Below are 24,853 nucleotides of genomic sequence, written 5' to 3' on the forward strand. Positions count from 1 at the left end.
ACATACAGCCAGTCAGGGCTAGACAGTCAGTCCCGTTATACATACAGAGTCAGTCAGGGCTAGACAGTCAGTCCTGTTATACATATACAGCCAGTCAGGGCTAGACAGTCAGTCCTGTTATAAACATACAGTCAGCACTAGACAGTCAGTTCTGTTATACACATACAGTCAGTCAGCGTTGGGACAGACAGTCCTGTTACACACATACAGTCAGTCAGCGCTGGGACAGACAGTCCTGTTATATACAGACAGTCGGTCAGCGCTGGGACAGACAGTCCTGTTATAAACGTACAGTCAGTCAGGGCTAGACAGTCAGTCCTGTTATACATATACAGTCAGTCAGGGCTAGACAGACAGTCCTGTTATACATATACAGTCAGTCAGGCCTAGACAGTAAGTCCTGTTATAAACATACAGCCAGTCAGGGCTAGACTGACAGTCCTGTTATACATATACAGTTATTCAGGGCTAGACAGTCAGTCCTGTTATAAACATACAGCCAGTCAGGGCTAGACAGTCAGTCCTGTCATAAACATACAGCCAGTCAGCGCTGGGACAGACAGTTCTGTTAAACAGATACAGTCAGTCCGCGCTAGACAGACAGTCCTGTTATAAACTGTCAGTCAGCGCTGGGACAGAAAGTCCTGTTATACACATACAATCAGTCAGCACTGGGACAGACAGTCCTGTTATAAACATACAATCAGTCAGCACTAGACAGTCAGTCCTGTTATTAACATAGAATCAGTCAGCGCTAGACAGACAGTCCTATTATAAACAAACAGTCAGCACTAGACAGTCAGTCCTGTTATAAAGATACAATCAGTCAGGGCTAGAGAGACAGTCCTGTCATAAACATACAGTCAGCACTAGACAGTCAGTCCTGTTATACACATACAGTCAGTCAGCGCTGGGACAGACAGTCCTGTTACACACATACAGTCCGTCAGGGCGAGACAGACAGTCCTGTTATACACATACAGTCAGTCAGCGCTGGGATAGACAGTCCTGTTATGCACAGTCAGTCAGGGCTAGACTGACAGTCCTGTTATACATATACAGTCAGTCAGGGCTAGACAGACAGTCCTGTTATACATATACAGTCAGTCAGGGCTAGACAGACAGTCCTGTTATAAACATACAGTCAGTCAGGGCTGGAGAGACAGTCCTGTTATAAACATACAGTCAGCACTAGACAGTCAGACCTGTCATAAACATACAGCCAGTCAGCGCTGGGTCAGACAGTTCTGTTAAACAGATACAGTCAGTCCGCGCTAGAGAGACAGTCCTGTTATAAACTGTCAGTCAGCGCTGGGACAGAAAGTCCTGTTATACACATACAGTCAGTCAGCACTGGGACAGACAGTCCTGTTATAAACATACAATCAGTCAGCGCTAGACAGACAGTCCTGTTATAAACATACAGTCAGCACTAGACAGTCAGTCCTGTTATAAACATACAATCAGTCAGGGCTAGAGAGACAGTCCTGTTATAAACATACAATCAGTCAGGGCTAGAGAGACAGTCCTGTTATAAACATACAGTCAGCACTGGACAGTCAGTCCTGTTATAAACATACAATCAGTCAGGGCTAGAGAGACAGTCCTGTTATAAACATACAGTCAGCACTAGACATTCAGTCCTGTTATAACATACAATCAGTCAGGGCTAGAGAGACAGTCCTGTCATAAACAGTCAGCACTAGACAGTCAGTCCTGTTAAACACATACAGTCAGTCAGCGCTGGGACAGACAGTCCTGTTATACACGTGGAGGAGCAATTTCCAAACACAAAGGTTTCTCGGATCAGTGAGGCCCCATCGCGTCCCCCATAAACACGTAATGTAGAAGTTACAACATACTATAATCTAACAGAATAGAATGCGATGCAATAAACAAAGTGCAGAACAATCCCAGAATCTCAGGAAACGCTCCGCTCCTGAGCCTTTGGCTGGCCCTCGGTGTCGGAGTGAATGCTCGGGTTACCTGCGCTGGTGAGAAGCAGCAGACAACCAGCCCGGGTCAACATAGTCCCGCCTCTTCGCTGCTGCCAAGTGGCTGGAGTGGAGGAGGCTGAGGTGCCGGGAGAAGGCAGCAAGCGGCGGCCGGCGCGGGAGCTGCATTTATCGAAGTGACAGGCAGGGCGGCAGGAGGATGGGTCGGAGCTGCCGATATCTCAGCGCTTGTGGTTGGGAGGCAGCCGGAGAGGATTTCCGCCTGTGAACCGCTCAGGGAAATGGGACAAAGATCTGTGTGTTTGTCAGAGGGGGAAGAGCCAACAATGGCGGGGCATTGGGAAAAGGACAAGGGAGAAAATAGGAAAGAGAGAGAAAGCAGGAAAAGAGAAAAGAGCTGGAGGGAAGAGATCAGTGAAAGGGAATCGAGAGAAAACAATCTTACAGGACAGCAATCACTCAGCAGGTCTGGCAGCATCTGTGGAAAGAGAAGCAGAGTTAACGTTTCGGGTCAGTGACCCTGAGTTCCGAAGAAGGGTCACTGACCCGAAACGTTAACTCTGCTTCTCTCTCCACAGATGCTGCCAGACCTGCTGAGTGATTCCAGCATTTCTTGTTTTTGTTTCAGATTTCCAGCATCCGCAGTATTTTGCTTTGACTTACAGGACAGGATGCGGGCATTCGGCCCATTGAGAAGTGCCAGCTTGGACAGACTCTTCTGCCAGTCCCATTATAGATAAATTAAACGGGAAATATATATATTTATAGATAGATAGTTAATTTGGTGCCTTTTAGAGATAAAGTGCTGTATACGTTGGAGAATTTGAGGTGCAGCGAAATGCTGCATATTTACAGGAAAATACTGCTCGCTTGTGCCGCTACGCGGTAAAAACAAAAAGTACAGAAATAATGTCACATTTCGCCTCGGCTGCGCCCGCCAGTTTGTCAGGATCCCGAAACCCCCGTCTCGTACTAGACTCGGGACGAAAGACTCGAGCTCCTGTTTACTGCTCAGTGACCCTCGCGGGAAGGTAGGCTTGGGCGTGAATGTGACACCCTCTCTTTCTAAAGAAGTATTTCTCTCTAGCCTGTTTTGCACGTTGCCCCTCAGGTCCATCGTGATTTTGCATTCTCTCAAGACCATTTTCTAACCTGTCACTTTGGCGGAGTGTGAGCACAACTTGGAATGAGTGTGCTGGATTCTTGACTTGGAGAAGGAATGGGAATCACCTGGTCTGTGTTGAGTACGCCCCACAGCCGCAACTTAAGAGTGACCTAGCTCTGGTTTCCATATCACAAAAAGGATATGGCAGTACTGCAGAAGGTGCAAAAAAATGTTTGCAACAGAACTGAAAGCTTATAACTATCACAAAAGACTTAATAAGTTGGGATTCTTTTCTCTAAAAAAAAGGCTGATGGGTGGTGACCTGATAAAGATCTTTGAAATTTTGGAGGGATGGGTGTAAAGATGTTGCCACTCATGGGTGAGACCAATACTTGGAGGCATAAATATAACAATCACGAATAAATCCGATAAGGAATTCAGGAGAGACTTCTTCACCCAAAGAGTGGTTAGAATGTGTTTGAGGCGAATAGCATAGATGCATTGAAAATGAAGCTAGATAAATACATGATGGAAATAGCAATCAAAGGATACGGTGATATGGTTATTTATTTAGAGATACAGCACTGAAACAGGCCCTTCGGCCCGAGTCTGTGCCGACCAACAACAACCCATTTATACTAACCCTGCAGTAATCCCACATGGTTAGAGGAGATAAGAAATAAAAACAAAGTGCTAGAAATACTCAGCAGATCTGGCAGCATTTGTGGAGAGAGAAACAGAGTTAATGTTTCAGGTCACTAACCTTCATTAGAATTGGCAAAAGTTAAAAATGTAATAAGCTTCCAGGTCACACACCTGTTACATTAACTCTTTTTCTCCACAGATGCTGCCAGATCTGCTGAGTATTTCCAGCACTTTGTTTTTATTTCTTATCTCCTCTAAACCTATCACCGTATCCTTTGCTGTTTCCATCATGTATAAGAGTTAATGTAACAGGTGTGTGACCTAAAAGCTTATTACATTTTTAACCTTTGCCAATTCTAATGAAAGGTTAGTGACCTGAAACATTAACTCTGTTTCTCTCTCCACAAATGCTGCCAGACCTGCTGAATATTTCTAGCATGTTGTCTTTTGTTTTTATTTCAGATTTCCAGCATCCACAGCATTTTGCTTTTATTTCAGATAAGGTTGGACGAGGCTCCTGTGAAACATAAATGGCAGCATGGACCAGTTGGGCCGAATGGCCTGTTTCTGTGCAGTACAATGTAATTCAATGTAACTGGCTCTGGCTGAAATCACCAACTCAGCACAAACCAGGGATCAAAACTGGGACTGGGCCCTTGCACATCCCTGACCTCATTGGTAGCTATGCCTACAGCTGTCTAAGCCCAAAGCTCTGAAATTACCTCCTCAAACCTCTTCTGCCTGCCCCATTCCTTAAAACCAATCTTTTGATCATCTATCCTAATGTCTCCTCCTTTGGCTCTGTGCCAAATTTTGTCTGAACACTGCTGTGAAGCTCCTTGGGACTTTTTAAAACTGCATTAAAGATGCTATATAAATGCAAATGTTGCATCCCTCTTCACAAAGGAGAGGGTTGATGTAGCCATTGTAGTTAAAGAGGAGTGTGAAATATTAGATACAATAAGCATAATGAAAGAGGAAGTACTAGAGGGTCTGACATCCTCGAAAGTGGATAAATTGCCAGGGCTGGATGGATTGCATCCCAGGTTGTTAAAGGAAGCCAGGGAGGAAATAGCAGATGTGCTGAAGATCATCTTCAAATCCTCACTAGACACAGGAGGTACCAGACGATTGGAGGTCTGCAAACGTTGTACCATTGTTTAAAAAGGGTCCAAGGGATAGGCCAAATAATTATAGGCCGGTCAATCTGACCTCAGTGGTGGGAAAATTGTGAGAATCTATTCTGAGGGCCAGGATAAACTTCTACTTAGAAAGGCATGAATTAATCAGGGATAGTCAGCATGGATTTGTTAAGGGAAGGTCATGTCTTACTAACTTAATTGAGGAAGTAACAAGAAATATTGATGAGGGTAGTGCAGTGGATGTGGTCTACATGGATTTTAGTAAGGCATTTGACAAGGTCCCACATGACAGACTGGTCAGTAAAATGAAAGCACATGGGATACAGGGGAATGTGGCAGGTTGTTTCCAAAATTGGCTCAGGGCCTAGAAACAAAGGGTAGTAGTCGACGGATGTTTTTGTGAATGGAAAGCGGTTTCCATTGGCGTTCCACAGGGCTCAGTGTTAGGTCCCTTGCTGTTTGTGGTATATATTAATGATTTGGACAAATACAGGAGGCATGTTTGGGAAATTTGCTGTTGACACAAAAATTGGCCGTGTAGTTGATAGTGAAGAGGATACCTGTAGACTCCAGAAAGATATCAATGGTTTGGTTGAGTGAGTGGAAAAGGGCGGCACAGTGGTTAGCACCGCAGCCTCACAGCTCCAGCGACCCGGGTTCAGTTCTGGGTACTGCCTGTGCGGAATTTGCAAGTTCTCCGTGTCTGCGTGGGTTTCCGCCGGGTGCTCCGGTTTCCTCCCACCTCCAAAGACTTGCAGGTTGATAGGTAAATTGGCCATTGTAAATTGCCCCTTATGTAGGTAGGTGGTAGGAAAATGGTGGGGATGTGGTAGAGAATATGGGGTTAATATAGGATTAGCATAAATGGGTGGTTGTTGGTCAGTACAGACTCGGTGGGCCGAAGGGCCTGTTTCAGTGTTGTATCTCTAAATAAAATTAAAATAAAGTGGCGAATGAAATTCAATCCAGAAATGTGTGAGGTAACGCATTTGGAAAGGACAAATAAAGCGAGGGAATACACAATAAACGGGAGGATATTGGGAGGGGTAGACGTGAGAGACCTTGGAGTGCATGTCCACAGGTCCCTGAAGGTGGCAGGACAGGTAGATGAAGTGGTGAAAAATGCAAATGGAATGCTTTCCTTTACTGGCCAAGGTATAGAATACAAATGCAGGGATGTAATGCTGGAACTGCATAAAATGCTGGTTAGGCCACAGTTGGAGAATTGTGTACAGTCCTGGTCACCACATTATAGAAAGGACATTATTGCTCTGGAGAGTACAGAGGAGATTTACAAGAATGTTGCCAGGACTCGAAAGTTGCAGCTATGAGGATAGATTGGATAGACTCGGGTTGTTTTCCTTAGAATAGAGGAGGCTGAGTGGTGACTTAATAGAGGTGTACAAAATGATTAGGAGCCTAGAGTAGACAGGAAGGACTTGTTTCCCCTAGCAGAGAAGTCAATTACCAGGGGGTACAGATTTAGGTGATTGGTAGAAGGATTAGAGGAGACATGAGGAAAAACCTTTTCACCCAGAGGGTGGAGGGTGTCTGGAATTCACTGCCAGGAATGGTGGTGGAGGCAGAAACCCTCAATTCTTTTAAAAGGTACCTGGACATGCAACTGAAGTGCTGTAACCAGCAAGGCTATGGACCAGGTGCTGGAAGGTGGGATTAGATTGGGTGGCTAGTTTGTTCGGCCAGCACAGACACGATGGGCTGAATGGCCTCCATCTATGCCGAAATTTTTCTATGGTTGTATGGCTCAGTGCCACACCACATTGTCACTAGGTGGCAAGCATCAAATTGGCAAAATGAACTGAAACAGCCCAATGATTAATGTTCACTTTACGAATACCAGCAGTACCATGCAACCCCTGTGGCCAGAGACACTGATACATTAGTACTGTAACTGGCAGGAATTTAACAGTATTGCAGACTGGATTCATATGGAGGGAATATCAATTTCAAAAGTAAATTATTTGTGCTGAGGAAAGGCAAGTTGTCAAACAAACAGGTAAGGGAATCAAGAGGCTGGAGTCTGTGGCCTAACTTCAACTCCCCCCTACCAGCTGGTTACATAGAGGCCAGGAGCTGAAGAATAGGCAGGTGCAGGAGTCCCTTCAGCCCCTTTTGCCTATTCCACCATTCAATTAGAATATGCTGATTTAAACCTTATCTCCAGCTACTTGCCTTGGTTCCATAACAAAGAAATACAGCAGGCTTGAATACAGGCGTTAAGGGGTGATTTGATTGAGATTTTTAGGATATTGAAAGGAATGGATAGGGTAGCTAGTGAAAAACCTTTTCCTTTGGTGGGGGAGTCTAGGATAAGGGGACATAAATTAGAGCCAGGCTACTCAGGAGAGAAGTTCAGAAACATTTCTTCACACAAAGGGTGGTAGAAATGTGGAAATGTCTCACACAAAAAACAACAGATGCTAGCTCAATGAATCATTTTTAAATCCAAGACCAATATATCTTTGCTAGCAATGGGTATTGTGCGATTAGGGAGCCAAGGTAGGTAAATGGAATTAGGATGCAGATCAGCCACCATCTCACTGAATGGTGGAACAGGCTCAAGGGGCTGAATGGCCTCCTGTCCATAACAAAGAACAAGAATGCCCACTGAAGCTCAGAAGTCTAGAATTCCTGGAGAGGAAGAGGATCAGAGTCAGTTGGGGAATAAACAGCAGACATGTCCAGGCTCAAGTATCCAATAGTAATTTATTCATTCCTGAAGTCAAGTCTTCAAGAACTTGAAATATCACTGGTTAAACAAACATAATCAGACAACAAAAACCATACAGCAGCACTTGTACTTCAAGCAGTGCTTGTGATCCCCCACACACTGAGTGTTTCACATGCTCCCAGCAGCAAGCACCTGCAAAGCCAAAAACAGGTTTCAGAATTTAATATTTATTTTTCTAATTTTTCCAAAGCAGTTTTGGAAATCAAAAGGCGTCACTCATCAGCTGTGATGTCAGTACTAGTTAGGGTAAAGTAGCCTTTCTTCAGTCCCAGGTCCGAACTCGTCTATGCTGAGTTAGCCAGCTCTACAGAGGGGACAGTCCTTTAGACTGCAGATGTTTGGGGGTAGGGGAGATGGGATTCAGCAGAGTTCTTTCTCTGGGCCAGATGTAGTGCCTCCTGCTGGGGGAGATAAGGGTAACCTTTTATTTCATTATCAGTGCCTGACTGAGTGAAGTGTGCAGATGATCTGATAATACCTTCCCAGCACCTATTCACACCACGGCCATGGAAATGTGCTGATTGATTCATAAAACAACCTTCTCTCACATGATTGGGAGGTCTCTGTTCCCACCCCAACCCCAAAGATCGACTGTAGCCAGGGCAGTTCCATGGGTACCAACACCCCGAACCCTCCAACATCAACTCAAAGAGCCATTCTTCAGACACGATGCTCAATAAGACATGTTATGAACACTGGTCTTTGTAACATAATTATGTTTTAAAAACTGTGATTTTTAAAAGTTTAAGATGGAGTCTGGAAAGTCAAGTGACCTCACATCCACTCTGCAAAAGGTCAAGACAAATGTCTTGGTTACCAGGACAACAGAGAACACAGATAAAAAGACATTTTGGGGAAAAAAAGCCGCAAGGATAACACCTGAACAACAATGGGTTTCACCCTCCCAGACATTTGGGTCTTAAACAGCATGGGGGGTCAGTGATTCTGAAGATGCAAATATACCAAGAAGTTAACACCTGGGAACAATGAAGACCTAGGTGGCTCTGTGAAACCAGACTTCTGGACTTTTCATCTTGGAACAGGACAATAAGCTATTGACTTTTGAATCCAGTTAAATTTAGCAGATTTTTGAAAGGCAGACAGGCTGTAAGTGGTTGTGGCCTCAAGGCAGACTGTAAGAAGGGAACCTAGCGGTTTAGGCCTGAAAACAGGCTGCAAGGAAGACAACCAGCGGTTGCAGCCAAGAGAGGGGGGGACACCTGTTCTCAGAAGCCTGATACAGCAAAAGGCTGCGAAGACATGAAGCTGTTTTGAAAGCTGAAGCTTATGCAGATGTAGAAGACCAGCAGGATCACCAGGAATCTCCATTTTCACGGACGTCCAGGTCAGAAGTGCTCAGAGAAGTGAGCAAAGAGGACACTGATTTTTGAAAAGGTCTGGGAGATCCAACCCATTGCTACTGGGAGGAGTTTGGATTTTTAAACAAGGATTTTGCCATCAAAAAGGACTATAATGTATAAGTGTGGTGTGAGGTTTCTCAAGCATGTTTTAAAGTAATGAAAATACCTTTCTTTGTAGTTTGGGGTATTAGCTACTTACAAAGTACTATTTAGTTACTGGGGATTTCTTTTAATTTAGTTGTTATAACAAAAGTCCTAAAACGTGCAATCTTCTTTAATACTTTAAATTGATCTGGGAGTTCATATCTCGGATTTTAACATTAGTGGTCTCACGGAGGTCGTAACAAATTAGGGGCTCGGATCAGAATACAAATTCAGAGGCTGTAAAATGGGTACATTGGAATTTGCTAGAATTTAAACAAACTACTTATAAGGAAAAGTCAGCATGTCTACCTTTAATGCTCAAACCTTAGTGGAGAGAGAGGATTTGATTCTCAAATGATTTAACACAGTTCACAGTGGACACGTTAATGGCGGTGGTACAGCAAGTAAGGGTTAGTTTAAAATCAAAAGCCAAAAAGGCAGAAAGTTTTGAAGTGTTGGCTTGGCATTTTAACCTCGAGGGCGGCACAGTGGCACAGTGGTTAGCACTGCAGCCTCACAGCTCCAGGGACCCGGGTTCGATTCCGGGTACTGCCTGTGTGGAGTTTGCAAGTTCTCCCTGTGTCTGCGTGGGTTTTCGCCGGGTGCTCCGGTTTCCTCCCACAAGCCAAAAGACTTGCAGGTTGATAGGTAAATTGGCCATTATAAATTGTCACTAGTATAGGTAGGTGGTAGGGAAATATAGGGACAGGTGGGGATGTTTGGTAGGAATATGGAATTAGTGTAGGATTAGTATAAATGGGTGGTTGATGTTCGGCACAGACTCGGTGGGCCGAAGGGCCTGTTTCAGTGCTGTATCTCTAATCTAAAAATCTAATCTAAGAAAAGGGTGATCCTGGTAGCTCTCAGATTGAGTTAGCTAGAAGTCAGTTACAAATTAGGCAAATGGAACTTGAAAAAAGAGGAAAGGGACAGACAATTCCAACATGGTCAAAACTTGAGTTTGAAAAAGAGTAAGAAAAATAATATGGCAAAAAGAAATGCCAGGAAATTTGAACCGGACAACGAAAAACTTAGATTATGCTAACAGGGAGTGGCAGGAAAGTTTGAGGATGAATCCGATTTAACTACTGGTTTTGATTTTGCAAGGAATATTCACTTAGTACCTAAATTCAGTGAGGAAGGAGTTGAAATGTACTTTGTGTCATTTGAAAAAATTGCTATGAGGTTGCAATTAATGGCCGAAAGAAAATTGGACAATTTTACTGCAAAGTATGTTAGTAGGAAAAACGTTAGGCGTGTATTCAACAGTTTTCAGAGGAACGGTCAAATGATTATGAAGTGGTTAGAACTGCAATTCTCAATGCTAATGTGTTGGTATCAGAGGCTTACACACAAAAATTCAGGAATTTAAGAAACAGGGTCAGACATTTATGGAATTTGCTGGAGAGAAGCAAGTCATATTCAAATGTTGGTATTGGTCCCTGAAGATTGAACAAGACTTTGAAAATCCTACAGAAGCAATCCTAATGGAGAAATTTAAAAATAGTATCCCTTCAGGAATAAGGTGCCACCTGGAAGAACAAAGTTGGTAAAATAAGGAACACCGCAGAAATGGCAGATGATTATGAATTGACCTATAAAAGCAGTAGTTAAAGGCCCTAATTTGGAAACTTTCAGAGGAGTTGGAAAGATAGGAGAGTGGATAATGAGAAGAGATTCAGTTTTATAACAGAAAGGATATAGGTAACCCTCAAAGTAGTAAAAAGGATAGTCAGAAAACTAGGGTTGAATCAAAAGGACTGTTATTTTTGTAATAAAAACTGGCATATAAAATTAGTATGCTGGAAATTAAAGAGCAAGCCAGTAGCTTTAGTAGGTTTACTGAAAGCCTGCCCAATAAGTGGCACTGTTGACAAGCCAGTAGCTTTGGTGATGTTGGCTAGTGAACAGAAGTATTCCCCCTTGTGTGCTAACAAATTAAGTCAGGTCCCTGGAAGGGCATAGAAGTTTTGTGCTCAGCGGTATGGAGTCCCCATATTTGTCAGATGAGGCAGGCAAGCTGACTGTGCTGCTTAAAGATATGGGGCAACTCAGTCATTAATGGCAGCAAAGGATGTAGATTTTTCCCCAAGTAGTGCTGTGAATATGAAAATCTTGGTGTGGGGCACTGAGGGGGGTCATTTATCCATTTCATTGGATAAAGTTAAATTGCAATGTGATTTAGTCACCAGTCTGTTAATAATGGAAATCGTCCCAGATTTGCATATCGAAGGGGTGGATTTGTTACTAGGGAATGACTTAGCTGGAGATAAGGTATTGGCATCTCCAGTAGTTTCGGAAAAGCCAGGGGTTGCTGAAACTGAAGTTTTGCAGGAGGAATTTCCTGAAATATTCCCAGATTGTCTGGTGACAAGATCCCTGGCTCACAAGATGAGAAGTAATCAGCTGTTGTGGAGGACAATTAGGGTATTTGGTTGGCTGAGACTTTTTTTCTAGGATTTGAATGGGGATGTTGATGGAAAAAGCTTCAAGGCAACGGTGAATTGTTTAGCAGATCGTCTTTGATTGCGGCCCAAAAGGAAGTTTGTCTCAAACAGGGTGTTCAGAGGCAGAATCTGAAAATGTCTCCAAACGTCATTATATTAATGACATTCTAATGAGAAAGTGGAGACATCCCCAGAGGCCCGCTGATGAGGATTGAGCTATAGTTCATCAGGTTGTTGTTCTCCCAGGGTACGGTAGTAAAATTTTGAGAAATGCCCATGAGATCCCAGTGGCAGGTCATGTGGGTATTTGAAACACTCAGGCCAGGATAAGATAGCATTTTTATTAGCCAGGCTTTCATAAGGATATGGTGAATTTTGCAGAGCTTGCCATACATGTCTGGTAGTTGGGAAGTCACAGCCTTCGATTAAGCCAGCCCAATTAATTCCAATACCTGTTTTTGAAGAACCGTTTAGTCGGGTTCTTGTGGATTGTGTCGGACCCTTATCCACAACTAAATCGGGCCACAAGTTTCTCCTAATCATCGTGGATTTTTTCCACTAGGTTTCCCGAGGCAATACCTTTGAAAAAGATTAGTGAAAGTTGTGATTGAGGGGTTAATTCAGTTTTTCACAATTTTTTTTGGCAATCCATATATAGTCAGACCAGGAGCCAAATTTCATGTCAGGGGCATTTCAAGAGGTCGTGAGTAATTTGGGAGTGAGATAGCTCAAATCTTCTGCTTATCACCCGCAGTCACAAAGTGCTTCGGAAAGGTTATCACCAAACCCTAATAAGTATAATAAGGGCTTATTGTTTTGACTACCCTTATGATTGGAATAAGAGGATTTAAAAAAAAAAAATTTATTTGCCACCAGAGACACACCAAATGAGTCCACTGGTTTCAGTCCATTTGAATTGGTTTATGGGCATGAGGTTAGGGATCCACTTAAACTCATTGAGATTTTTAGCACAGGAAGAGGAAACTACCCTCTTAGATTAAGTGTCAGAATTTCAAGAGAGGCTCACAAAGGCAAATGAGGTGGCCAAAAAAAAATCAAGATTTCTCAGCAAGTGATGAAAACCCAAGCAGATAGAACAGCTAAGGCACGCAGTTTACAGCCTGGAGACAAGTTGTTAGTTTTGTTGCTCTTGCCTGGGGAACCATTGAAAGCTAGGTTCAGTGGACCATACTACATTAAGACAAAACTTAGTGAGGTGAATTATTTGGTTAGCAACCCAGACAGATGGAAAAGTGAAAGAGTGTGTCATGTAAATATGTTGAAAAGATACTATGACTGTGAACTTTGTCAGCCAGTAACTATATGTCAAATGACAAGACGTTAAAAATAGTGTTACTTTTGAGGAACTGGAGAAACGGGCAGAGTCTGAGAACTCTCAGACTGAACCACCTGCAGTAAAACTGGCAAACCCAGAAGTGTTAGAAAATTTTGATACAGTTCTACACTATCTTTCTGAACAGCACAAAAAGGATATAGCTGTACTGCTAATAGAGTTTAAAGCCATATGTGCAGGTAAGCCAGGTCGAACTCCTCTGGCTATTCATGAGGTTGATGTGGGAACAGCTACACCAATTAAACAGGACCCTTATCGACTCAATCCTGATAAATTGACAATTGACTCAGGTCAGAGAGGAGGTTCATTATCTGCTAAAGAATGATGTAATGGAGCCTAGTCAAAGTAGCTGAGTTCTCCAGTGGTGCTAGTACCAAAACCGAATGGTTCCAAAAGATTTTGTATTGATTATCGGAAAATCAATGCAGTAACTAAAACAGACTCTTATCAAATCCCACCACTTAAGGATTGTATTGACAGAGTGGGGAATTCAGTCTTTATTAGCAAAATTGACTTGCTGAAAGGATATTGCATGTCCCCTTGACGGACCAAGCTAAAATAATTCCCACCCTCGTGACCCCAGATAGCCTATTTCAGTGTAATGCCATTTGGTATGAAAAATGTACCAGCCACATTTCAAGGGTGGACCAACCAGACGATTGCTGAACTGAACAATTGCATTGTTTACCTGTGGCTTCATAAATAGAGGCATTGACTACAAAAGCAGAGACGTATTGCTGAATCTTTATAAAGCACCACTCTTTAGGAAGAATGTGAGGGTCCTTGAAAGGGTGCCGAGGAGATTTACCAGGATGGTTCTAGGTATGGGGAATTTTAGTTACAAGGTTAGGTTGGAAAAGCTGAGGTTGTTCTTCTTAGAGCAAACAAGATTGAGAGAAGATTTAATAGAGATGTATAAGATGATGACAGGCATAGATAAGTTGGACAAGGAAAAACTGTTCCCATTAACTAATGGTACAAAGACTAGTAGACACAGATTGAAGGTTTTGGGCAAGAGATGCCATCGGGAATGTGAGGAAGACCTTTTTTACGCAGCGGGTGGCAATAACCTGGAACTCACTGCCCACGAAGGCGGTGGAACCGTAGACAATCAATGATTTCATAAGGAAACTGGATGGTCACTTGAAGGAAATACACTTGTAGGGCTACGGGGATCAAATGAGGAAGTGGGACTGACTGGATAGCTCCGTGGAGAGCTGGCATGGACTTAATGGGCCAAATGGCCTCCTTCTATGCCATAAATGACTATCACCTTGATGATCTGTTGGTATACAGTGACACCTGGGAAGACCATGTTAAACCCTTAAAGGCTCTGTTCGACAGGTTAGAGCACACCAATTTGGTAGTAAACTTAGCAAAGAACGATTTTGCTAAGGTCAAGGTCACCTATTTAGGGCATGTAGTGGGTCACAGTGAAGTGTTTCCTAGGTAAGCTAAAGTTCAGGCGATACTAGACTTTCCAGTCCATAAGACAGAAAGGGAGATACTATGATTCCTAGCAATGTGTGGATTCTGCCGGAAGTTCGTTCCTAACTTCTGTACAGTAGTAACTCCAAGAGCATGAAGATCCAATGGACAGAACCGCGTAAGATGGCGCTTGAAAAGTTAAAGGCCATTTTAATAAATGAACCCATTCTAGTGGCACCAAATTTTGGCAAGCCCTTTAAAGTGGCTACTGATGCCAGTAATATAGGAGGAGTAGTATTACTCCATGAAGATGATACTGATATCGAACAACCAGTCAGTTATTTCTCTAGAAAATGCAATAAGTACCAGAAGTACTCCACTATTGAGATCTCATATTGGCTCTTCACATTTTGAAATATATGTCAACAATGGCCAAGGGGGAAATAACAGATTACACCGATCATAATCCATTCAGATTTTTAGAAAGGTTCAAACCCAAGAACGGCTGATTATTTCAATGGAGTTTAATGTTACAACCATTTACTCTAAAGACTGTAAATGTTACAGGAAAGAGCAATGTAATTGCCAATGCTCTACCCAGAACTTAAATAAGGGGTATAATGGAGGAAAGTGACTCAGAATTATTAAACCCTAACCTGTGTAAAGTATAAAATGTTAATAATGGAAATAGTTACACATTATATACGATAAGAAAAATCTTACTAAAGTAATGAATTTTGTTTTTAGGGGGCAGCTGTTATGAATGTTGGACTTTGTGATATGATTATGTTTTAAAAACTGTGATTTTTAAAAGTTTAAGATGGAATCTGGAAAGTCAGGTGACCTCACATCCACTCTGCGAAAGGACAAGACAGAAGTCTTGGTTACCAGGACAACAAAGAACACAGAACAAAAAATTTTTTGGAAAAAAGACTGCAGGGATAACACCTGAATAACAATCGGTTTCACCCTCCCAGATGTTAGGGTAGAAACAAGGAGACAATGATTCGGAAGATGCAAATATACCAAGCAGCCGTTAATACCCGGGAACAATGGAAGGCCTAGGTGGCTCTGTGAAACCAGACTTCTGGACTTTGCATATTGGAACAGGGCAATAATCTATTGACTTTTGAGTGCAGATAAATTTAACAGATTTTTGGAAGGCAGACAGGTTGTAAGAGGAAACCAGTGGTTGTGGCCTCAAGGCAGACTGTAAGACAACCAGCTGTTGCTAAAAAGAGAGAGGGAGAGAGAGGAAACACCTGCTCTCGGAAGCCTGATACAGCAAAGGGCTGCAAAGACTTGAAGCTATTTTGAAAGTTGAAGCTTGCGGAGAAGTAGAAGACCAACAGGATCACCAGGAACTGCCTTATTCACTTCCAGGTAGGAAGTGCTGAGAAGTGAGTGAAGAGGACATAGATTTTTGAAAAAATCTGGGAGATCCAACCCATTGCTACTGGGAGGAGTCTGGGACTTTTAACTGCAAAGGTTTTCGACATCAAAAAGGACTGTGTAACGTGTGGTGTGAGATTTTCAAGTATTTTAATAGGTAAAGAAAATACCATTCTTTGTAATCTGGGGTATCAGCTACTTACAAATTAATTAATTACTAACTTAATTGAGTTTTTTGAGGAAGTAACAAGGAGGATTGATGAGGGTAAGTGCAGTGGATGTGGTCTACATGGATTTTAGTAAGGCATTTGACAAGGTCCCACATGACAAACTGGTCAGTAAAATGAAAGCCCATGGGACACAAGTGGAATGTGGCAGGTTGGATCCAAAATTGGCTCAGTGACAGGAAGCAAAGGGTAGTATTCGACTGATGTTTTTGCGAATGGAAAGCTGTTTCCACTGGCGTTTCACAGGGCTCAGTGTTGGGTCCCTTGCTGTTTGCGGTACATATTAATGATTTGGACTTAAATACAGGAGGCATGATTGGGAAATTTGCTGATGACACAAAAATTGGTCGTATAGTTGCTAGTGAAGAGGATGGCTGTAAACTCCAGAATTATATCAATGGTTTGGCTGAGTAGGCGGAAAAGTGGCAAATGGAATTCAATCCAGAGAAATGTGAGGTATTGCACTTGGGGAGTGCAAATAAAGCGAGGGAATACACAATAAACGGGATGATATTGAGAGGGGTAGAAGTAGTGAGAGACCTTGGAGTGCATATCCACAGGTCCCTGAAGGTGGCAGGACAGGTAGATAAAGTGGCGAAAAAGACATATGGAATGCTTTCCTTTACAGGTGAGGTATAGAATACAAAAGCAGGGATGTCATGCTGGAACTGTATAAAGCGCTGGTTAGGCCACAGTTGGAGTATTGTGCACAGTTCTGGTCACCACATTACAGAAAGGACATAATTGTGCTGGAGAGAGTGCAGAGGAGATTTACAAGAACATTGCCAGGGCTTGAAAGTTACAGCAATGAAGAAAGTTTGGATAGGCTAGGGTTGTTTTCCTTAGAACAGTGGAGATTCAGGCATGACAACTGAGGTGTACAAAATTATGAGGGACCTAGATAGACTATCCCCCAGCAGAGAGGTCAATTACCAGAGGGCACAGATTTAAGGTAGAAGTATTAGAGGGGACATGAGGAGAAACTTTTTCACCCAGAGGGTGGTGGGTGCCTGGAATTCACTGCCATGAATGCTGGGAGGCAGAAACCCTCAATTCTTTTCAAAGGTACCTGGATATGCACCTGAAGTGCTGTAACCTGCAAGGCTATGGACCAGGTTCTGGCAGGTGGAATTAGATTGGGTGACAATTTTTTTTTGTCCGGCCGGCACAGACACTACGGGCTGAATGACCACCTCCTGTGCTGTAATTTTTCTATAGTTCTAAATTAATATTTAGTTAACAGGCATTTATTTTAGTTTAGTTGTTATAAAGAAGTCCTAAAACATGAAATCTTGTTGTGCAATTCTTTAAATTGATCTGGGGGTTCATATCTCGGGTTTTAATGTTAACAGTTTCACTGAGGCCATAACAATGTGTCAGTGCTCTAGTTTTGACTCCAGGAGATCTGGGAGAGAACAAACCCAGTCAATCGTGTCCTCATCCAACAGATATCATGATATTGTGACCAGGCACAGGTTAATGTGAGAAAGTGAACACTGCTCCTCCCCTTTAAGTACTCGTCTGATAACCTCTTACCCTTTTTTGTCTCCAGGGGGAAAAATTTATTCATACACATCCTTCTTGTCTGCAATATAAGTTATAATCTCATCAGGTGTCATTAACTTTTCTGCATCTACATCCGGAATCTCAAACCCTGCAACAGACAGAAGTGAAGATCAGTGACTCCTGCAGACTAGTAGCTGATCAATGTACAGATTAACACCCACACACACACTGGGCACACAGCAATTCTTGCACATTGTACCCCATAGATTGTGTTTGGTAATCTTGCAGATAGAAAGCCCCTCAATCACCTGCCCTCAAGTACCATTCATCATCACCTTGAATCAACTCTGCTCAGGGTAACACGCGAGCAGAAATCGAGCAGCCGTTCTGCAGTGAGGCACCTGGCATGCACTGGTGCCCTTGTTATTCTAGATGGTAGTTGAAAGTTTGGGAGGTGATGTCAAAATAGCCTTGGAGGGTTGCAGCAGTGCACCTTGTAGATGGTATACGCTGCAGCCACAGTGAACTAGTGATGGAGGGAGTGAATGTTGAAGGTGGTGGATGGTCCTGGATGATGTTGAGCTTCGAGTGTTGTTGCAGTTGCACTATCCAGGTAAGTGGAGAGTATTCCATCATAGTCTCGAAAGTTACAGATGAAGAGGAGACTTTGGGGAGTCATGTGAGTCACTTGCTGCTCTTGTAGCCACAGTGTGTGTGTGGCTGGTCTAGATAAGTTTCTGATTAATGGCAACCCCCAAGCAAGTTAATGGTGGGGGAGTCACCAATGGTGATGCTACTGATTGTCTTGGTGAGGTGATTCAGTGCTGTCTTATTGGAGATGGTCATTGCGTGGCACAAATGTTACTTGCCACTTAGCAGCCTGCTGCATGCAGGCAGGATTAGTTTAGTTTAGTTTAGTTTAGAGATACAGCACTGAAACAGGCCCTTCGGCCCACCGAGTCTGTGCCGACCATCAACCACCCATTTATACTAATCCTACACTAATCCCATATTCCTACCACATCCCCACCTGTCCCTATATTTCCCTACCACCTACCTACACTAGGGGCAATTGCTAATGGCCAATTTACCTATCAACCTGCAAGTCTTTGGCATGTGGGAGGAAACCGGAGCACCCGGAGGAAACCCACGCAGACACAGGGAGAACTTGCAAACTCCACACAGGCAGTACCCAGAATTGAACCCGGGTCGCTGGAGCTGTGAGGCTGCAGTGCTAACCACTGTGCCACCCCTGCTTAATCATTTCAAGGAACTCCAAATGGAGCTGAGCATGGTGCCATCATTGGAAGAGCATATGTATAAGACTAGACAGTCTGTGATGCCCCTAAGGTTGAATAGGCTGAGTATATCTGGCTTCACACAGGACGATTAGCTACTTGACTGTGGTAACGTGTCCGTGAGCGTGGAACCCTGCACCATTGTACACATCAGCGTCTTCAGGAAGGGGACAAAACTCAAAGGGAGCAAGACAGAGGATCGAGAGAACCGCATCACCAGTTACAGACTCTGGAGGAGGAGGGAGGACTGCAACACAACATACTGAGTATAACACAATCCACTACTGTAGGGACTTACCAAACTCATCTTCCATGGCCATAATGATTTCTACTTGATCCAAACTGTCCAACCCCAAATCTTTCATGAAATGAGAGCTTAATACAAGCTTTGAAAAGAAAAGCATTGTAAATAGAAGGTTTCAGGCATGCAACAAAAACAACCCACAAAGAATCATTCAAGACATCCAGCCCAACCAGTAACAGGAATGACCCTCTGAGAAACACTGAACAGATAACCTTTGTCTTCTTTCAGCTATTATCCAAAGACTGGAATTTGCTGCCTCATAATGAGCTTGGAGAAGCTTTTCTCAAGGGCGGGAGGAAGGCTGCAAGAGTAACCATGTGTTACATGCCCTCTGATTTTCCCTTTCACCACCTTGTGGATGGGGGGGGGGGGGGCGTTAAGGCTCATTCACTTCCATTGGCAGCCCAGGAAGTGCAAACAAACAGCTGTGCCAACCCTCTAAAATACTCAAGCAACCTATAAAGCCTGCGGCTCATTCTATCCAGGGACTCCATCAGTCCATTGTTCTGCAGCCATGGAAATCACTGCAGAAAATCTACCACCTGAATGGTCATGAGTCATTAAAATTTGAGTATCCCTGTCAGAATTGAGAGAGGAAACAGCACTGGTGCCAGCAGTTCAATTAGTACAGAACTTTCACAACTTGCTCCTTTTCCTGCATCAAGTGCCCGACTGGAAACACAAACTGTGCCAGTATCACTGTTTTCTGCTTCTGATCTCCCTCCCCGCTCCCAATTCTGACACAACCTCTCCCCCATAACCCAGGGTATTTTAGTCTTCCATCCAGTTGCTGCTTGGCTGGGTGTTGGCGGCTGGTGCAATTCTGGCTTTCCCCCATAAACATTTTACTCTACAGTATCAAGGCAACATCCACAAGTATCTCCTAGGACCTGAAACGTTCAACTCTCTGTATCTGATGGACAGGATAGCACAGTGCTGGATGGATAATTACTGCACATAGCCCATGTTGGCTGCCCAGTGGACCTTCTGTTCAGGCTAAACGTTATCACATTTATTGAAAGAACATAACACACAAGTAAAAGAATGCAGCAAATAATAGTCAATAAAATACTTTAAACACTTCCAAACAATTTCAGAATCTCTTAACTGAACGTTTAATTAATGTAATTGGCAGCAGCAGAGGGTTAGAATTAGCTGAACAATAATGAAAAACAATTAAGCATGACAACCCAGCTAAGCAATATGTCAATCTTCCTGTAAATTATTAACTATTCACTGCAGTGAGAACTAGCATCACTCGCCTGGGTAGGTGCAGCTGCAACAACACTCAAGAAGCTTGACTGCTTCCAGGACAAATCAGTCCACTTGAGCGGCACCCCATCCACCAGCTTAAACATCTACTCCCTCTACCACTGGCATATTGTGGCTGCAGCGTGCATTATCGACAGGAATGGACCTCAGGAACTTAACAAGGCTTCTTCAGCAGCTCTTAAATGTGCCCATTTGGGAACAACAAAGTCAAGGTGCCTCAAGTACAGAGTAGGAAATAAGACAGGAAAGAAGTGGAAGGAGACACAATTATCTAGATTCCAAGTTAAAAACTGGAAATAAAAAGCAACATTCCCTACTCTTTGCACTGTATACTTGCTGATCCACAATATACTTCTTGTTACATCACTAAACATACAATGTTATATTTAAAAATGCAAGTTCTTTGTTATGTAATTTATTTTCCAGTAGTGTGAACTTTGAAATGTTGGCCACTCCTGCCCTTGCAGTGTCTGACAGACATTTGCCAAGTTTTGCATAAGTTTAACACTTCAAAAAGACAGGACAGTATTTTTATATAATTAATGATTATATGTAATGACTTTGCTCCAAGAATCCAGCTGGTCCAGATAAACTTTTTAATTCATTCATGGGATATGAGTATCGCTGAATTTAAGCACTTATTGCTCATCCCCAAATTCCCTTGAAAAGGTGGTGGTGAGCTGCTTTCTTGAACCACTGCAGTCTGTGTTGTGTAGGTACACCCATAGTGCTATTAGGGAAGGAGTTCCAAGATTTTGACTGAGCAAGTGAAGTTGTGGCAATATATTCCAAGTTAGGATGGTGCGTGACTTGAAGGGGAAGCTGAAACTGATCTGTATTGCATTTTATGTAATGTCAAATTTGAACTGTTATGTAATGTACTTTTACAAATTTTATGAAGTAAGTTCATATTTGGGGGAAAAAAAACTTGCAGGTGGTGGTGTTCCCATGAGCCTGCTGCCCTTGTTCTTCTTGGGTGGTACAGGTTTGTAAGATGCTGTCAAAGGAGCCTTGGCGAGTTGCTGCTGTACATCCTAAACGCTGCTGCTTCTGTATGCCTGTGGTGGAGGGAGTGAACGTTTAAGGTGCTGGATGGCATGCCAATAAAGGAGACTGCTTTGTCCTGGCTGGTGTTGAGATTCTTGAGTGTCATTGGAGCTGCATTCATCCAGGTATGAAGACAGTATTCCATCACACTCCTCACTTGTGCCTTGTAGATGGTGGACGGGTGCTGAGGATTCAGGTGAGTTAGTTGCCACAGAATTCCCAGCCTCTGACCTGCTCACCGTATTTATGTGGTTGGTCCAGTTAAGTTTCTGGTCAATGGTAACCCCAGGATGTTGATCTCTTATTGGAGATGGTTATTGCCTGGCACTTGTGTGGTGCGAATGTTACTTGCAACTTTTCAGTCCAAGCCTGAATGTTATCCAGGTCTTGCTGCATACAATAGCAGAACATTCTTGGGAAAGTTTGATGCATCTCCATCTGTAAAGCTGTTGTGTTTTAACGTTGGTAAAACCAATTAGTAGATCTTGCCTCTGATTTCCCTAGAGTTAAAAAATACCATACAATAGAAATATCCCCAGAGCGTTTGTATATTGCCCCTCTTCCATGTGTCTGAGACACAAAGAATGACTCATACCTATAGCCAACTTTAAAACACATTTCATCTTAAAAGCATAAAATAATGTCTTGCATAAGCTGTGCAAGACATGTAAAGGAGGTTGTGTGGTGGCTCGCGCCACTGGTCTGTTGGCTCAGAGCTACATCCTGGCTTTTCCATGCTCCTGGTTTCTGCTCCAGCCCCTGTGCTTCAGTTTGGGTCTCATTTCATTGTTTATTTTATAAGTGAAGCACCTTTCTCGCTTTAAAACAAGTGTTGGGGGGAAATAATACGTTCAAACCACATACTAATATGTGTCACCAGCAATGGAGAGCAGACAGTCTACAATCTCTTACTACAAAATTTGGTCTGGCTTGTTGGAAAAATTGGCAAATTATAGGAGACTTGATTTTACTATAATAGTCACATTTCCTAAGAGTAGTACCATTCTTATTACAGAAGCCCATCGAAGGGAAGGTGAAGTTATTTCTGTACCTTGTCAGGACTAATTTTGTCGTATAGTTTTAACACGTACAGCACTCGATCCCGGATGCTGTCCAGTGAGAGGGGAGGCAGATCCCCATACTGGCGCAATGACTGTACAAACAGACTGCAATTCTGCAAAAGGGAAGAAACAAACAGGTTAATTTAATTTGCAAAATGCAAAGCCTGAAGGCACATTACATCATAGCCTGAAAAACTGTACAGATGAAACACCAAGTAGGTACTATAAAGCAGAACTAAGGTCGATAAATAGGTAGTGCCACATACAACATACAACCAACCCGATCAATACTCAGCTGGAAAAGATGTGAGCTGAAGCACTGAAAGAGGCGTTGGGGCATTACTCCACCAATAGTAATACTCTAGCTCTGACAAAAGGTCATTGACCTAAAACATTAACTCTGTTTCTCTCTCCACAGATCCAACCTGATCAGCTGAGCAGTTCCAGCATTTTCTGTTTATTTCACACCTCTTTAGTGCCTCATCCAAGCAGCCTTTGTTCATGACCTGGACAGAGTGCCAGCAGGATCTTTAATCAGTTGGGGTAGCAGAGCTCAAGGAAGAAGGGTGGCATTTTCTGCACTTTAATGTGAGATCAGCATGAAGCAAGGAATATTCTATTTAATGACACTTGCCTGCTGGTGTTAATTGAGGGATGAATATTGGCCAGAACACCAGAATTTCCTGAATAGTACCCCAGGATCTTTTACATCCACCTGAGGGACGAAAGGATCTGAGTGTAACGTCTCCACTGAAAGACAGCATCTTCGACAGTGCAGCAGTCCCTCAGTACTGCACTGGGAGAGTCAGCTGAGCTTAGCCCTCAACCAACGCCACGAAGAAACAAATTATCGGGTCACTATCACAATGCTGTTTGTGAGAGTTTGCTGTGCACAAATTGGCTGCTGTGTTGGCTGTCGAACACTTTGGGACATATGGGGATGGGGCAGAAAAATGGAGTTGAGGCTCTACCTGAGATGAGACATTTCTTCACTCAGAGAGGTGTGAATGCTTGGAATTCTGTACCCCAGACGGCTGCGTGTATGCTCAGTTGTTGAATATATTCAAGGCAGGCAGAGATAGATTTTTTGATATTAAGGGACTCAAGAGGTATGGGGATCAGGTGGGAAAGTGTGATCGTGGTAAATCTGCCATGATCTTACTGAAAGGCCGAGCAGGCTTTAAGGGTCGTATGGCCTACCCATATTTATGTTCTTATGGGATGTCCTGAGGTAATAATAGGTACTATATAAATGCAAATCTTCATTTTCGTCTTGTCCAGCTTGTAGAATTGACCCTAGCAATTACCCGAACCGAGATTAGAAGAGCAAAAAGCTGTAGACAACCCTAACTTCCCAGAACGGTTAGAGAAAGTCATAGGACTTTTCTTTTGAATTTTCCAGCTGCAATCAATCCGACGTGGTGTATTATTTCTAATAATTAAATATGACTGCAACCTCTCCTCTCCCAAGCAGCGTCACTCCCGGTCGCCCTTCACCCACTGCAGTGTCCCTGGGTTCAGACCAGATCAGGTCCTGGCTCTGGCCTTCCCACCACCCTATTACCTGAGCTCGGAGCGCCGTGCCACGAGTCCCCCGGCTGCAAGCGTGCTGAGAGTAGCTGTGGCTGCTGGCGGCGGCTGGCTGGGCCCCGACGCTCGGGCCTGCCCTTGGTCCCTTCCAAGGTTGCGGCCACCGGCGGACGCACCGAGAGAGAAGACGCAACGCCATCTTGGAAAGGAATCTATCCCAACATGCACCACGACGGTAATTAAAGGATAACGCATGCGCTGCCCCTCCCCTGTGCTGCACATTTCCAGCATAGGTGTACGCTGCCTAGGGAGGCTGCGCAGTCTGTGAACACAGCACAATGATCCAATAAAGTAAAAGCAAAATACTGTGGATGCTGGAACTCTGCAATAAAAATAGAAAGTGTTGGAAATATTCAGCAAGTCTAGCAGCATCATCGAAGAGAGCAGAGTTAACGTTTCACGTCTGTGACCTTTGATCAGAACCGGCAAAGGTTAAAGATATAGATTTTAAGCAACTGAAGTGCGGGCGGGGGAGAACAAAAGGGTAGCTGTGTGATAGGGTAGAGGGCATCTTCCCTTCCCCATCAGCATTCCATCTGCGAAACCCTGTTCCACTCCTCCATTACCCCCGACACCTCGTCCCCTTCCTATGCAATCGCAGGAGGTGTAATACCTGCCCTTTCCTCACCGTCCAAGACCCCAAACACTCCTTTCAGGTGAAGCAGTGATTTACTTGTACCTCTTTCAATTTAGTATACTGTATTTACTGCTAACAATGCGGTTGCCTGTACACTGGGGAGACCAAACGCAGGTTGGGTGACCGCTTTGCGGAACACCTCCACTCAGTCCGCAAGCATAACCACAAGCTTCCGGTTGCTTGCTG

General features: G+C 43.5%; 2 protein-coding genes across 4 annotated transcripts in view; both read right to left on the minus strand.

The window, feature by feature from the left end:
• Nucleotides 1-2,096, minus strand: part of si:ch211-14k19.8 (mucin-2) — a 42,234-nt gene extending 40,138 nt beyond the window's left edge. For all 3 annotated transcript variants that reach the window (XM_068056019.1, XM_068056021.1, XM_068056020.1), the window contains exon 1: nt 1,987-2,096. In XM_068056019.1, coding sequence (XP_067912120.1) covers nt 1,987-2,029 — 43 coding nt within the window. In that variant the 5' untranslated portion in view covers nt 2,030-2,096. The remainder of the gene's footprint in view (nt 1-1,986) is intronic.
• A 5,459-nt stretch (nt 2,097-7,555) lies between these two features.
• Nucleotides 7,556-24,196, minus strand: ndufab1b (NADH:ubiquinone oxidoreductase subunit AB1b). Its single transcript, XM_068056028.1, has 5 exons — nt 24,005-24,196; nt 22,431-22,553; nt 19,055-19,142; nt 17,489-17,606; nt 7,556-7,731 (listed from the first exon to the last, which is right to left on the minus strand). Exons 1-4 carry the CDS (start codon nt 24,167-24,169, stop codon nt 17,515-17,517), a joined length of 468 nt encoding a protein of 155 aa, XP_067912129.1. The 5' UTR covers nt 24,170-24,196; the 3' UTR covers nt 7,556-7,731; nt 17,489-17,514.
• Between the last annotated feature and the right edge of the window lie 657 nt (nt 24,197-24,853).

This window comes from Heterodontus francisci, chromosome 24, assembly GCF_036365525.1.
Source record: "Heterodontus francisci isolate sHetFra1 chromosome 24, sHetFra1.hap1, whole genome shotgun sequence".
Classification (NCBI taxonomy): Eukaryota; Metazoa; Chordata; class Chondrichthyes; order Heterodontiformes; family Heterodontidae; genus Heterodontus; species Heterodontus francisci.